General features: G+C 41.8%; 1 protein-coding gene across 2 annotated transcripts in view; it reads right to left on the reverse strand.

Annotated features, from left to right (window-relative positions):
• CRHR2 (corticotropin releasing hormone receptor 2) overlaps positions 1 to 13,354 on the reverse strand; it is a 163,435-nt gene that overhangs the window by 111,343 nt on the left and 38,738 nt on the right. Inside the window, exons 1-2 of one of the 2 annotated variants that reach the window (XM_075419852.1) lie at positions 5,472 to 5,962; positions 5,218 to 5,337 (exon numbers count right to left, since the gene is read on the reverse strand). In XM_075419852.1, coding sequence (XP_075275967.1) covers positions 5,218 to 5,337; positions 5,472 to 5,589 — 238 coding nt within the window. In that variant the 5' untranslated portion in view covers positions 5,590 to 5,962. Of the gene's footprint in view, positions 1 to 5,217; positions 5,338 to 5,471; positions 5,963 to 13,354 lie in introns of those variants that run through there. The other variant, XM_075419851.1, reaches the window with a different exon arrangement.

A 13,354-nucleotide genomic window follows, 5' to 3' on the forward strand; every position in this document is an offset into this window, starting at 1 on the left:
CTTCCTCTGATGCAGCTTCTTTCTCTTTCCTGGTGTCCTACCGCTGGTCACCAGAAAGAGGAGATCAGCACCTCCTCCTCTGCTGCGCCACTTGAGGAAGGTGCAGACTGCCATGAGGGCACCCCTCAGCCTCCTCTTCTCCAAGCTGAACAGACCAAGTGATCTCAGCTGCGCCTCCTAAGTCTTGCCCTCAAGACTCTTCACCATCTTGGTCACCCTCCTCCGGACACACTAATAGTTCGATGTTCTTCTTATATCAAGGTGCCCAAAACTGCACACAATAGCTGAGGTGGGACCACACCAGAGCAATGTAGAGTGGGACAATCACCTATGCTGTGCTTGATGCTCCCCAGGACATGGTATGTACACCATGCTGTACACACCCTCAGAACAAGGAGCAGGCAAGGAGGGACCAAATCCCCATCAGTGCAAAGTTAGCAGTGCTTATGTGCCTGTTTTTAGCATCATAATCCCTGGAGAAGATAAGGATGCTTTTTGCAATACCCAAACCACTCATGTGAAGTGGCTATCTATCTCAGTCAAAGAGCTTTCCTATACTGAGAGAGAGGGAGGAGGATTTGGAGAGAGGGAGTTTGAGCTATGGAGATCTTGTGTTCCTGTTGATCACAAAAGCAGTCTGGCCTCCTAATCTCAGTATCCAGGTGCGGGTTCAGTTCAGAGATGAATTCAGCTGCATCGTATCATTTGTCTTAGAATATCTACAACACCTATGTGGCCTGGAAGATAAAACACAAACCTACACAAGGCCTGGGCCCTCTGAAGCAGGAACTAGATACCATGTAAGATACCCCTGGACATATCAAATGGTCCTAGCACTTCTGCATGGACTCCTGAACTAATCTGTACATTTAGGTTAAGCTGAGTAACTCTCTACACTTTATTCCCAATACCAGTTCTATTACAGCTTACATACTTAAATTAGCTGTTGATACCTACACAGAAATACCTAGATTTGTGTGTCTTAATCCGCAAGCTGGAGGCCTTCCAATGCTTCCACCTCCTGCCTGCAACCTGCATACACCAAGCTGACCAGCCCCTGATGGACAGGTCTCACCATGGAATACCCCTCTGCTGCACTGGCAGTTGTAGACAAACTCAAATCAGACAGCTAAAGCTACAAGAGACAACACTTACTATCAGATGAACATCTAATCCTGGATTTCCTCATTGCACAGGGCAATTTGTAGGGAAAGGAAAGAGCTAAAGTAGACATACTTTAGCCTGTAACATGCTGTAAGTATTTACACGTACGACCACATTTTCACAAGCAGCAAAAAGAGTCTCATTACTGCCCATCTGCTGAATTAATCAAGCTTCAGGATATTCTAATAAGTGAATTAATCTGTTTCCTAAAACAAGAATAAAAGCTTCACACTGTCAAAGCACAAACACATCTAGAGGGCAGCAATGATATTGTCATCTTTAGCTAAATATAGATCCTGAGTAGAGACAAGTGCACAGCCACACACTGCAGCAACACATACATTTTTCCCTTTTTTTTTCTCCTTTGAGATAATACATGAGCTTTTCTGCAAAATTGCGAAATTGTAAGTGGATGGCATCATTTTCAGATCCTTGGTCAAAGAACATTTCGCCTGTACTCACAAGCACACTACAGGGTAACCAGATCTTGATTTGTCAGTATGACTTTATTTCCATAATAAAGAGGGAGAAAAAAAATTACCAAAATAAAAAAATGTTGGAGATGAAAAATACTCACAGACTGACAGACCTTGTTTTACGAATCCAGCTGAAACTTATCTGAGTCACTCAGCAGTCCCCAAGAGACAGGCAGAAACACAGACGCATGCACAAAATCACCACGGGAATTTTTTGCAGTTCGAATGGAAATATTTTATGCAAACAGTTTATTCCTTAATGGCAAACAGGAGAGGATTTTTTTTACCCACCAGTTCTTGCTCTTAAGTTTTTTGACTCAAATACCCTTTTGTTAAATTTTGCTGGCATATTGCAGGGTTTGATAGCAGTCCCCATCCGAGCACTCAGAGCTCCTGAGTTAGACAGAGCAACAACCAAAGCAACGACAGTTGACAAGGTGGATACCAAGCCAGGGTAGGTCCATCCAAAGCCTTTGACGAGCTGACCTGTAGAGCGACATCCTTGTCACATTTTTTCTTGAATTCCATACTCTGCGTGCACAGGGACTACAATAAGGCGCAGAAATAGCCCCATAAGTACCAGAACTCAGGCAGCCTGGTTTGCCATGGATCAAGCGTCTTGTGCTTGATGAATCTGGTATAAGATTTTCGTACAGTTTGGGCACTTCCAAGTCTGGATTTTCTAGTATTTACAATGCAAAAGCTTTTGTTTACGGGGAATGCTACTGGGTTCATTCCCTCCAGCTGATGAGCTACTTTTATGAAACTGGCAGGAACTGATCCAAAAGTTTTACACACATTAGAACAAGGAATATACTCACAGCCACACAAAACCAAACTAAAGATATGCTAACAGGTGGCACCTCACAAACATGGGATGCACGGCAGTATAATAAATAGCGGAGTTACGACCTAGAACTGGATATGCCCTTAGAAGAAGAAAGGCATTGCACAGTGCTTTTTCTAAACTTGCCTGATTTTGCTCTCAAAAACAATTCAGGACAACATTACACACCATTATTTCTCCTTTGCCTCATCAAAGCGCAAAACAAAACAGGACAAAACTACACTACATGTCCTAGGCAGAAGTGTTACATTGATCGAAGCCATCTCCTGATCAAACCTTCACTTTGCAGCTGTATTGTTCACCTCTGAAATTCGCAAAATCCACTTCCCGTTTTTTATCAGTTGTCCGTGCTTATTTTATAATCTGCACAAGGTACACAGTCTCAGGTTTTAAGCACGTTGAGTCTCATTACAAACAGCCCTCTAGTCAGCGCACAAACTAACTTGGTGAAACCCTGCAAGCAAAAGCAGTCAGACCATGGCGCTATTTGGCCTTCCCAAACTTTGCACATGTTCTGTACGTACCAGTTGCCACATTTTTCAAATCACAAAAGAGATTGCACCTCTGTATGCTAATCTTCACCTGCTGCCCTACTGCTTTCCCAAGCCTTAATTACCAACTATTCTGTCCCAAGAAGCTACTGAGTTTACAAGTCGACTCCAATCTCGGTATAGTCCTTCCCTTCCTTTTCTGTGCCACAACTTGGAGGAGCTACATCACATGGAAGAGTATAAGACCAACTGAAAGGCACCTACAGCGCCTTCAGCATACTTTAGGTCTCTATTGCAAGCTACAGATGCTTCCACATCTGGGCACCAGTATGCACTACCAATCAGTCCTGCTGATATACATCTTCTCAACTCACATTTTATGTTGAAAGGAGAAAAATGTCTATTTCCCCAGACTCTGACAAAATAATGCTTCAGCATTTCAAGAAAACATTTTCACCAGTCTTTAATTTAATTAATGCCATTTTTTTAAAAGCAATGAATTTAAGAAAATTTATTAGAACTGTGATACAAGCATTAGCCACCATTAAGAAGGAGAGGAGCAAGGAAGAACTTTAAATCAGGTCATGAATGAACTACTGAAAGCACTAACAGAGTTTATCAAAATAAAATGAGGCACTCAAGACTTATTTTCTTCTGTGTATGGGATAAGCATTTAAATTCTTTCCACTGTGTTTCTGATATAAATAAGGAATCATCCATAATGTATTTATTTTTTTTCCCTCTTTCCTTTTGGAGAAACAAAAATCAGGCAATGGAAATACTGACATCGTCCACCAAAAAAAGGAAATGGAAAAAACAAAAAAAGCCATACTTCCTTGAGGTACCTTTCCTGTGTCTGTTCTCTTAGGGTCCATTCTGATACACTTGCTTTTGTCTGAGCTGTCTTAATTCTCAGAAATTTTCTTCTAATCTCAGCTGAGACTGTAAAGGTGGTGGACTACCTGCTATAATCAAAGCCAGCATAACCCAGGCCTTTGCATGTTCCCACCCATTTTATTGCAAGGAGCATAGGTCAGAGAATATAGAGTTTGAGGATGATCTTGCAGTTCTCAGAGGTAACCTCCTTACTCTGCTCAAAGTCAAGGCTGACAGAAACCAGTCTGTAAGAACAGATCTGGAAGAGGGTTTCTTTCTGCATAGCAAATACACAGAACTTTTGTCTAGTTATTTGACCCTTGACACGTAGACCTGGGGAAAGAATAAATTCACTTTCAAAAAGTTAAAAAATTAGGTCTAAGGTGACAAAATCATTCTCTTACAGGGCTTAGTGAGAATACTAGCCCCATAAAACTAACAGTATGTGAAAATTCGACTACTAAGACCCGAGCAACAGTTCAGAATGAAAGATTGAATGAAATGTCCCCAAAAGCAAACTGAGTAGTCTGAAAAAATGAGTGACAAATGAGTGGGTACACATGTTTGGAACTAATATGTTAAAACCTCTTAATGAAAGGTCGAAAAGTATTGACAGATAAGGAAATGACTGCCTTGGTCCGACAGCCTGAATAATAAATTTTTAGTGAGTCATCATGATTGTTTACCTCTAAGAATAAAGCATCAGTTCTAAGAGATTTCTAAGGAGCCCCCATACTCCCTTGCTTTGAATATTATTTGCCTCATAATATCCTCCACTGTTTCTCTTGCAGTAATGATACAGCCACCCCAGCCTCGTAAGGCAACCGCTGATGAAGTTACTAAACAGATTCCAGACCCCAGCCTTCTCTTTGTCAGATACAACTTCCAGCCCAGTTTGTCCCTCTGCTCACACAGAGAGCCTCTCAAAGGGAGAGTCCTTTCAAAACATCCTTCGGAGGTGTTAAGACTAAGCACTTCACAAGTCAAAGGATCTTTAATTATCTAAATGGCTGAAGCACTGCTACAAATACATTCAGCTAAACACATCTACACATGAATGAACATACAAAGCACAGTATACACTCCTTAGATTGCAGAGGGTATTTTTGCCCAGATCTACGTAAATATACTTGAGCAAAGAGTAATCCGTGTCCAAAAGTCTGTGCTTTTGAGAAATGTGCATCATTCCAGGCAGGAGTTTTGAATATACTGGCTGGAATGTGGGTGAAATGCTGATTCGCAGGCAAACACTTTATTTCTCTCTCTCTTTTTTTTTTTTTTTTAATGGAAACTGTATGATAGGTCTCCCCAGGTGCCTGCTCAACACCAGATCCGTGGGAGAAGGAAAGGAGTTTGTACTTACTCGTGGTGTTGTATTTGATCCCATTGAAGAACTCCGGGCAGGGTCTCTCTACCAGCTCCCCCGCCGAGGTTCTGGGCCAGCAGGTCCCGATCTGATCAGTTGTGGCATTGCAGTACGGACCTTTTGCGTTAAAAAAAGGAGACAGAAAGGGAAAAGGCAGCAGTTGAGAAAACACAAAAGCGACACACTTTGCATCACAAAGCAAACCGAATCTCAACACTTCTCCGAGCCCTGCGCTAGGTAACGTTTCCTACCATCAAAGCCCAGGAAAGGGACAGAGGAACTCTCTAAAAAAGTCTCTTGTAAACGATCCAGGAGGCTGCAGTTGACATCAAATTCTTCTAAGATGAACTGAGATACGGTCACATCCATTATTGCCCCCGGGACTGCTGGACTGGATCAGGCTCCTTCCCCTTTTTCTGTTGCTTTTTTTTGTTTGTTTTTGTCCTCTCTCCTTTCTTCCTCTCTGGAAACAAACGAACATCAAGCTGCGGACACCCCGCGATCTCCCGTGTGCGAGCCCGTCTTCCTCCCAGCGTGCTGACAACTTGGCTTGAGAGTCCGTGGCTGGCTGTGCAGTCCAACCCTCCAAGCTCTGCTTCGCTTTCAACCAGCGGCTGAGGAACCAATGGGCTGAGGCTGAGCCCAGCCTAAGGGGCTCGTCCCTGGTCTAGCAGCTCTCCAGTGCCGCCGCACGTTGCCAGACTCTTGCGTTGCTTTCCCTCCCTCCCTCTTCTCTCCGTGTCTCTCTCACACACACACACCCCGACAGTGTTATTGTTAGCTTCGGGGATGAGCACTTGTGCAAAAAATACTCGCTGCAGATGAGAGCCAGGGAGAAAAGGAAAAGCTGTCAGATGAATAAAACTCCTCTGGCTTTTTGTGAGGCGAAGCAATTTCTACCTTTACTGCGCAGAACTGGGGATGAGCAGAGATACTTGGACAGGGAGGGGGGGAAAAGGGACCCAGTCCAGTAGCTGCGGTACTGGATCCTGAGCAGGCCTGGAGGAAGAAGAGGAATAATAAAAGCTGGGATGAGGGAGATGCTCTGATAGAAGCATGAGAACAAGGGAATCTGGAGTAATGACCCACAGAAGAGGCAAAGTGGGGAGAGCGAGAGAAAGGCTGGGAGCCCAGCCCGGGTGAAGCAAGGCACAGAGGCAACACATCCTTCACTCACTGTGGGACATGCTGAGGTGCAGCTTACACCTAACCTGCCTTGCTGACTTGCTACATCAGAATATGAGGAAATCTTCACAAAAAAGTGGCAAAAGTTTGCTAAGGAGGATTATGTAGGATCACGGATTCAGAAGGATCTTAGGAAGCAAATAGGAAAATAAATGTAAGGGAGAAAAGCAAGAAAAGTATATATGCTAGTAGCAGAGATGAATGCAGAAACAGAAAGCAAGGACAACAAAGCAGCTTTGACAGAAAAAAAAGGGATCCAGAAATGAGCTCCTGCTTACAGTCTGTGTTCACAGCGTTAGATCTGACATGGTGCTTACAGTGACTTGAAAGCAGTGGTAGAAGACTTCTGATAACCTCTGTCTCCCACTCTGCAATGGCCCAGACTCTCCCTTCACTCATATTTAAGATTGAAGGACTTCATTCTTTACTCTTCAAGGACCAAATGGATTGTTTTATCCAATGAAAGAAAAAAGAAAAAAGTACTGGGTTAGAAAGGCAAAGAAATTACCAACCTGCACTGATGAGAGAACCAGCCAGAAAGTTATTTTGCCATCTACAGATCTGAAGATTCTTCAACATTTTCAGATTTCAATGGGGGGACAGGGGAAGAGTGTCATCATGGCTTTGGGATGAGCATTTTAGTTTTAAATATGTAAAAACCCACAAAATAACAAGTGTCTTAATTCTTTAGGCAGCTTGATATTCTAAGGCAAGTGAATGCATCTCTCTGTTTCTCCTTCTGGAGCCATGATCTCCTTTCCAAGTGAATGTTCCCAAAATTGCAGTCCTTCTTAAGAAATCTGCACTTCAAAAAATTGACCCTTGTCAACACCACCAGATCTCTTTGTCCCACGTATCTCTAATCCCAAACAGCAGGAGAGAAAATGACTTAAGTATCATTCACACAACATGACCACCACCAACCTACTGGTTGTCTTTACACAGGGCTTTGAGGAGAACCCCCTATTTCTGGAACTTTCAAGTGAGGGGGATAAAGGGTGCTCTAAACCTCCAAGCAATTCACACACATCTATCCTTCAAAGTATCTTCAACTCTACACTTTAAGTTACTTTGCTTCTTCCTGGTAGCACAGTTGAGTTTAGAAAATTTATTTTTGTTCCTCAAGCAGAGCCTCTCAGTGATGGCTATGAGATCTTCTCAGAAGACAGCACTTCTAGGTGTCCACTGGCATCACTGTGCCCAGTGGCCATTTCAGCCGAGGCAGAACTGAGCAGTGAGTAGAGGCACTTGTTCAGGATGCGGAGAAGATATTTTTTCCTGCTTCTGCTGCCTCTCTGCAGGGCAAAAATCACACAGCCTGGGAAAAAGTCTTAATTTTTCATCTACTGTCTGACTTGTCTATTTTCTCACACTATTTGTACAGCACCTACCACACTGGAATCAAAAACCTGGCTGGAGGCTTTGGGCACTAGATTTTCCTGAATTGTTGGAGGAATGCATCACTTAATAAATTACAAAAAGACACTTTCAAAAAATTAACTACTTTTAAATTTGGTAAATGTTTCACTTTACTAAATGCTGCCCTGTATTTTCCAGCATAAACACTCGAAGATTTTTCAAATGGTTCAAATATCACAAAGTTGAACACTGTTCTTTATAGTGGTTAACACCTGAAATAACAGCCCTGAATTACACTAAATAATTTTTCAGGACTAAGAGAATGAGTTCTTCACTTAAGTGAGAAGAGCTAGAAAACCTTCAATCTAAACTGATTCTTCCCTCCATCTCTTCAGTTCAGCTAACTTTAAAAAATCAAAAGTGGTGCCTATAGTGGTACAGATGATACCATTGTATTCCATGTATTTAACTACTACAAAAACCCCACCCCAAAAATAAATACAGAGGTGATCAACAAACCATCTAGGAGTAAGACTGGATGAAGAAAAGAATTTGTTGTTTCTCAGTCCACAAATTAGCACCATTATTTATTACTCTTTTCCCAGTTCTACTGTAGCCTCTTGATGCAAAGCTACTTTTGCAGCTTTCCCTGGGTACAATTAACTGCTTTACTGAAAGTTTCCCTCTGGCTGGATCTAGTCAAATTCTGACCATGTCGGTTTGACTCATTTGATAGGAAAATGTTGCTCTTTAAAAAACAAGCAAAAGACTGACAGAAATATTGTAGCAGCTGACACTGCTGATTCTCTGCTGATGCAGTACCCCTCCATGATACATTTGATACAAATAACTACTAAATCTTGCCAGGCAGTAAGCAGCAGAGATCTGCCTTAAAAATTACTGAGCAACCCAAGAAAGCTAGTAATTGTATCTGACAGGCAGAAAAACTTTGTCAACTTAAAAGTGGGCTTGTTCCTACGTGGTGGTGTTCGTTGGTTTGTTTGGGTGCATATGCAAGACATACGCACAACCAATCTGTATAAGAACATTGGAATATGCAAGGTTATGGAAGTGAACAAGTCAGACAAACATGTAAACACATACAAGGCTCAGTAAGCCTCTTGTACAGAAGGGATATTGGTGACCTATAGCTCTTCCAGTAAAGGAACAAGCTCTGCTCATAAATGGGATACAATATTCCCTGGTAACGGAAATCTTTGTATGCCAACCCCTGCACCACTTGCTACATGGCTGTTTTCTCCATCTCCAACCCAACCCACAGCTGGTAGAATTAGCCAGAAGATGGCTTTTAGTTTGCCCCACTAACAGTGCCTGACAAGGATGGCATTGTGCTGTTTAACCAGCAACACGTGTTTGTGTGGGGTGGCAGTAACCCCGACCCAGCTCACTGCTCCTTGGTTAGATCTACTGGAGGGACCTCTTCTCCTCAGGCACTCAATCTCCACAAAACCAAGAGACCACTATATATTTCAATACCAGAGATGGGTATTGTTAAAAAAGAAAAAAAAAAGGACCTGTTCTCTCCTCACTTCCCTTCCTCAGAGTAGGAAAACCCACTGTACCTCATCCAGCCTTCTTTTCCCACTACAGTGAAGGTTTTATCACCCATTTCCCTACCCATTGCTGTGAAGAGCTCATGGTTTCCAGGCACAGTAGTCACCCATCTCTTCTGCTATGCAACACAAACCTTAGATCAAGAAACGCACATCATTCATCAGACAACCTGGTTACACCAATACCCTTCTTACTTCAGTTCCACTGGTTTTCAGGAATTCACCTTACCAATATTGAAGTATCACTTGGAGTCGCGGTCCAAGTATAGGCTCTTTAGGTCTCTCTTTTAATCCAAGTAAATCTACAGCCATACTCACCATCTAACATTATAAATTGGTCTGTTAACACAGTCATGGATTTGTGTTAGGAGTACAAGATAAGCAAGACAGCTACATACCCAAATAACTGATTCAAAAGTGTGCTATGGTCTGCAAGCCAAGTACAATGCCTGCTGGTTGAACTTCACTTCTGTCCTGCCCTATGGAGTTTATGTGGGTTCATGTGAAACGCCTTGAACACGTTGTGACGTTTGTCACATCCTTAGCAAGGGAAAGACTCAGGTGAATCTCAAATAAAGGATGCCCTCCCCTGGTTTTGATGGAAAAATGGCAGACAGCAAGAAAGGTAAAGGAGAAGGAAGAGGAGGAGAAAGAAATATATTTGTAGAAATGAAGTCTTTAAATCCCTAGAGGACAATCAAGAGGCAGAATTAAGCCTGATGGCAGAAATACAGCTTCATCAACTAATTGCTCATACAGCCCAGCTGCTCTAGTTTGGAGTTTACTGTCTACCTCTGCATTTGTCCTCCTCTACACTTCTGTTACCTTTAGATATGAGACAGGAGGGTTTTAAATGGCACAGTAAGTTTTTCTCTTTTCCTTTTTCTGCTTCGAAAATGTCCCCCAATAATCCTTAATTTTCGCAATGACCTTTCAGCATTCGACTTTAAAGTTAGTGGGACTATTCTGCTAGGTAAGGAATGCAAGATCACACACATTAAGGACAGTACTAATTTACCAGAGTGCTTTCTGGACCATCCTCTTTCTCAACATGTACTGCAAAACTCATTTGACTGTACTTTCAAATGCAGTGACAACATGACCATTACCTCGTAAAATATTTATCTCTCCTTCTCATTCCAAGTATGCCAGCAATGAATGTAAAGGCAGTTTTCAGAGTGGGAAGAGGACAGCCTCATACCGTATGAAGCAAGACAATTCAAGCAGCAATATAGACTGATGACAGCTTAAAGATCTTCACAGGCAGTGCACCTCTAGAACTACCATGGGAACGACATATATGGCTGTCTTCTGTGCCACACCATGCTATGGCTTCTCACAGTGAATTATACTCTGCTACATGAGTAGTCTGTTAAAGAAAGCCACATCTCAAATTGTGCTACACTTCTAATCAAAATGTGGTCCTCACTGCATGTACTTGAGATTTACACAGAATGTGCAGAGTTGTGAATTGTTGTATGTGGAGAGGAATATCAGATATGGATAAATACAGATCTTTGCTTCAGTGGATAGACTCGTTTGTCAGAAACAGGAGACACCCTTTATTGCTAGAAATGAAGTATGACTGCAGTGAGCAAAGCTAAAATTCAGAAATGCAGGTCTGTGGTGATGAATCTTTGCAGCTTCGTTGATGTTAGAAAATATTTACTGTGAGTGTAAAAAGATTCAACAGCATAAATAATAAATTGCTTGTAGATACACATTAATATATTTCTTTCAGCATATTAATACACTTGTCATTCTCTACAGTTATAAAATCTGTACAAATGAATCATGTTACACGAGACAAACAATGAGACATTGCAGGGAGATTATAAGAATGCACAAAAGAACCAACCTTGACACACTCATAAACTGCCAGTGTTGGTTTTTTTTGAAGTGAGGTGTTTTGGATGAATGTGCAGAGCACCATCTAGCACATGAGAGCACAGAAACATTCATTCCACAGTAACTGTGATTTTACACAAGGTTGAATACAGGGTCAGTGCTTCACAGACATACGAGAACACAAAGGATCCATTTTATATATTTACTTCTGCCTGGCAATGGCCCTGTCCTCTGTTTACAGCGTAAGCAAATAAAACTTCAAAAAAAATGGGAGCTAGGTCACATCTGAACAAATGATGCCAATGACAATGTGTTTCATTAGTCCCACTTTCTTTCTGTTAGGAACAATGGGACCATTGCCAAAGAAGATGTATAGAATCAGCAGTCTTGCCCTGCTCTCCTCCTTGCAACACATTAACCAACAAGATTTCTTGTGGCTTAATTCAGGCCATGCTAGTCAAGCTTTTGCTCTCCCTGCCTCCCACTGCTTTGTTGTGCTGACTTTCATTGCATGCTGGGAAGATCTGAGTAGTTGTCCCATATGGTCTTAAGCTGGGAGGAAGCATAGAAAGCAAAGCGAGAGGGTAATAAAATGTTCAGAAGTCAGTCCGCCGTTTCCTCTGAAAACGCACAGAGTCTCTGCATGAATTTGGGCCTATCATTTCATGGGAGATCAAACAAGAATATTTTAAATTAAACACATCAAGAATAAGAATAAAAATGTCATGACAGGACTATCACAATGCTAGCAACATATCATTATGTTTAGAGATTCCATGTCTTATATTTAATGTAATTATTTACAAGAGGAAACCAATACAATACAAACACTGTATATAATAGATTTGCTTCCCTCTGGTAGCTGGCTGATTATTATAAGGACTCCAGGACAGTCAGCAACCACCAGAGAAACTGCCTGGAAGTTAAGTGGAAGAAATTATGAGCAGTCATGCCAACTTCAAGAAGTCAGACAGTAGCTCTCAAGAACATCATTCTGTAACAGATAGCGAGGTAGGGTCCAGTCACGCTAGGCAGAAACTGGAATGATTAGGAATGAAAATGGATTTGCATAATATTATTAGGGCCACGATAACTGAGGAAAAAGAATCTAATGACCCCTGATTTGTGATTTGCAAAGCGCTTTCAAACTGCTACCGTATGAGAATGCAGCCCCAGAAGAACAGAATGGACAGAAGGACACTATCTCTGCAGCATCAGTTTGCACCTGCGCCTGGAGTCAGTGACCGTTGCTATCTCCATAATTCTGGATATCTCCTGCAATAAAAAAATCCATCTACCTCCCTTCAGATCTCTTCTCTAGCTTGACTCACTACCCTTTGACCTTTTAATTACCAGGGCCAATATTTCTGATTCTGTACAACAGGGTAACTCAGGCCTTGCGTGGGTACAGGCTGGATATTTGAGAGGTCCATGGTAGCAGAGGGATTTATCATCTCACCTAATTTCAGCCATCTGAAATTTGGATGTCTAGACTAAGCCAGGTATCTAGGCTCTCTAAAAGTTTCCAGGGAAATGACCGTTTTCAGAGAATGATGATTCATTTAATTTGGAGACAAATACTTTCTTCAAATCCATAGCTCTTAGATATTCTTCTTAGTAGGATGTCATTCAGCCCAAGAGATGGTTGGAAACATCTGTATTTTATCTAGAGCTCTCTCCTGCCAACACATCACATCTGAGATGGATATTGGAGCTGTAGATGTATATTAGGTAGAAATTGAAGAGGACAAATCATGCAGTGCAGCACAGTGTGTTTCAAAGTAGAAACAAAAATGCCTTCACTAACCTATCCCTACAAGATAAATTATATTAACTACTGATCATAGAGATGGTTTGATGGGGAGGAATTCCACTGCAGGCAGAGAAGTATCTCCATTTCATTGAGCCTAGTATACTATGACTTGTGTTGAGTAACTTTACTGTATACACACACGCTCTTGCTCACACACAGAACTTTCTGAAAAAAAGTAATTGGTGTGATCATTCTGACTTGTTGCACACTATGTAACAGAAAAATGCTTTAAGATCATCCAGGTGACACAGCTTAAAATTTTGTGCAAAAAAATTGCCCTGCTCACTGGATAGTGACACACCGTAAAATACGCACTAGGCTTATCACTAGTTTTGCTGGGTGTTTTTCTAAGCAT

This window comes from Opisthocomus hoazin, chromosome 4, assembly GCF_030867145.1.
Source record: "Opisthocomus hoazin isolate bOpiHoa1 chromosome 4, bOpiHoa1.hap1, whole genome shotgun sequence".
Classification (NCBI taxonomy): domain Eukaryota; kingdom Metazoa; phylum Chordata; class Aves; order Opisthocomiformes; family Opisthocomidae; genus Opisthocomus; species Opisthocomus hoazin.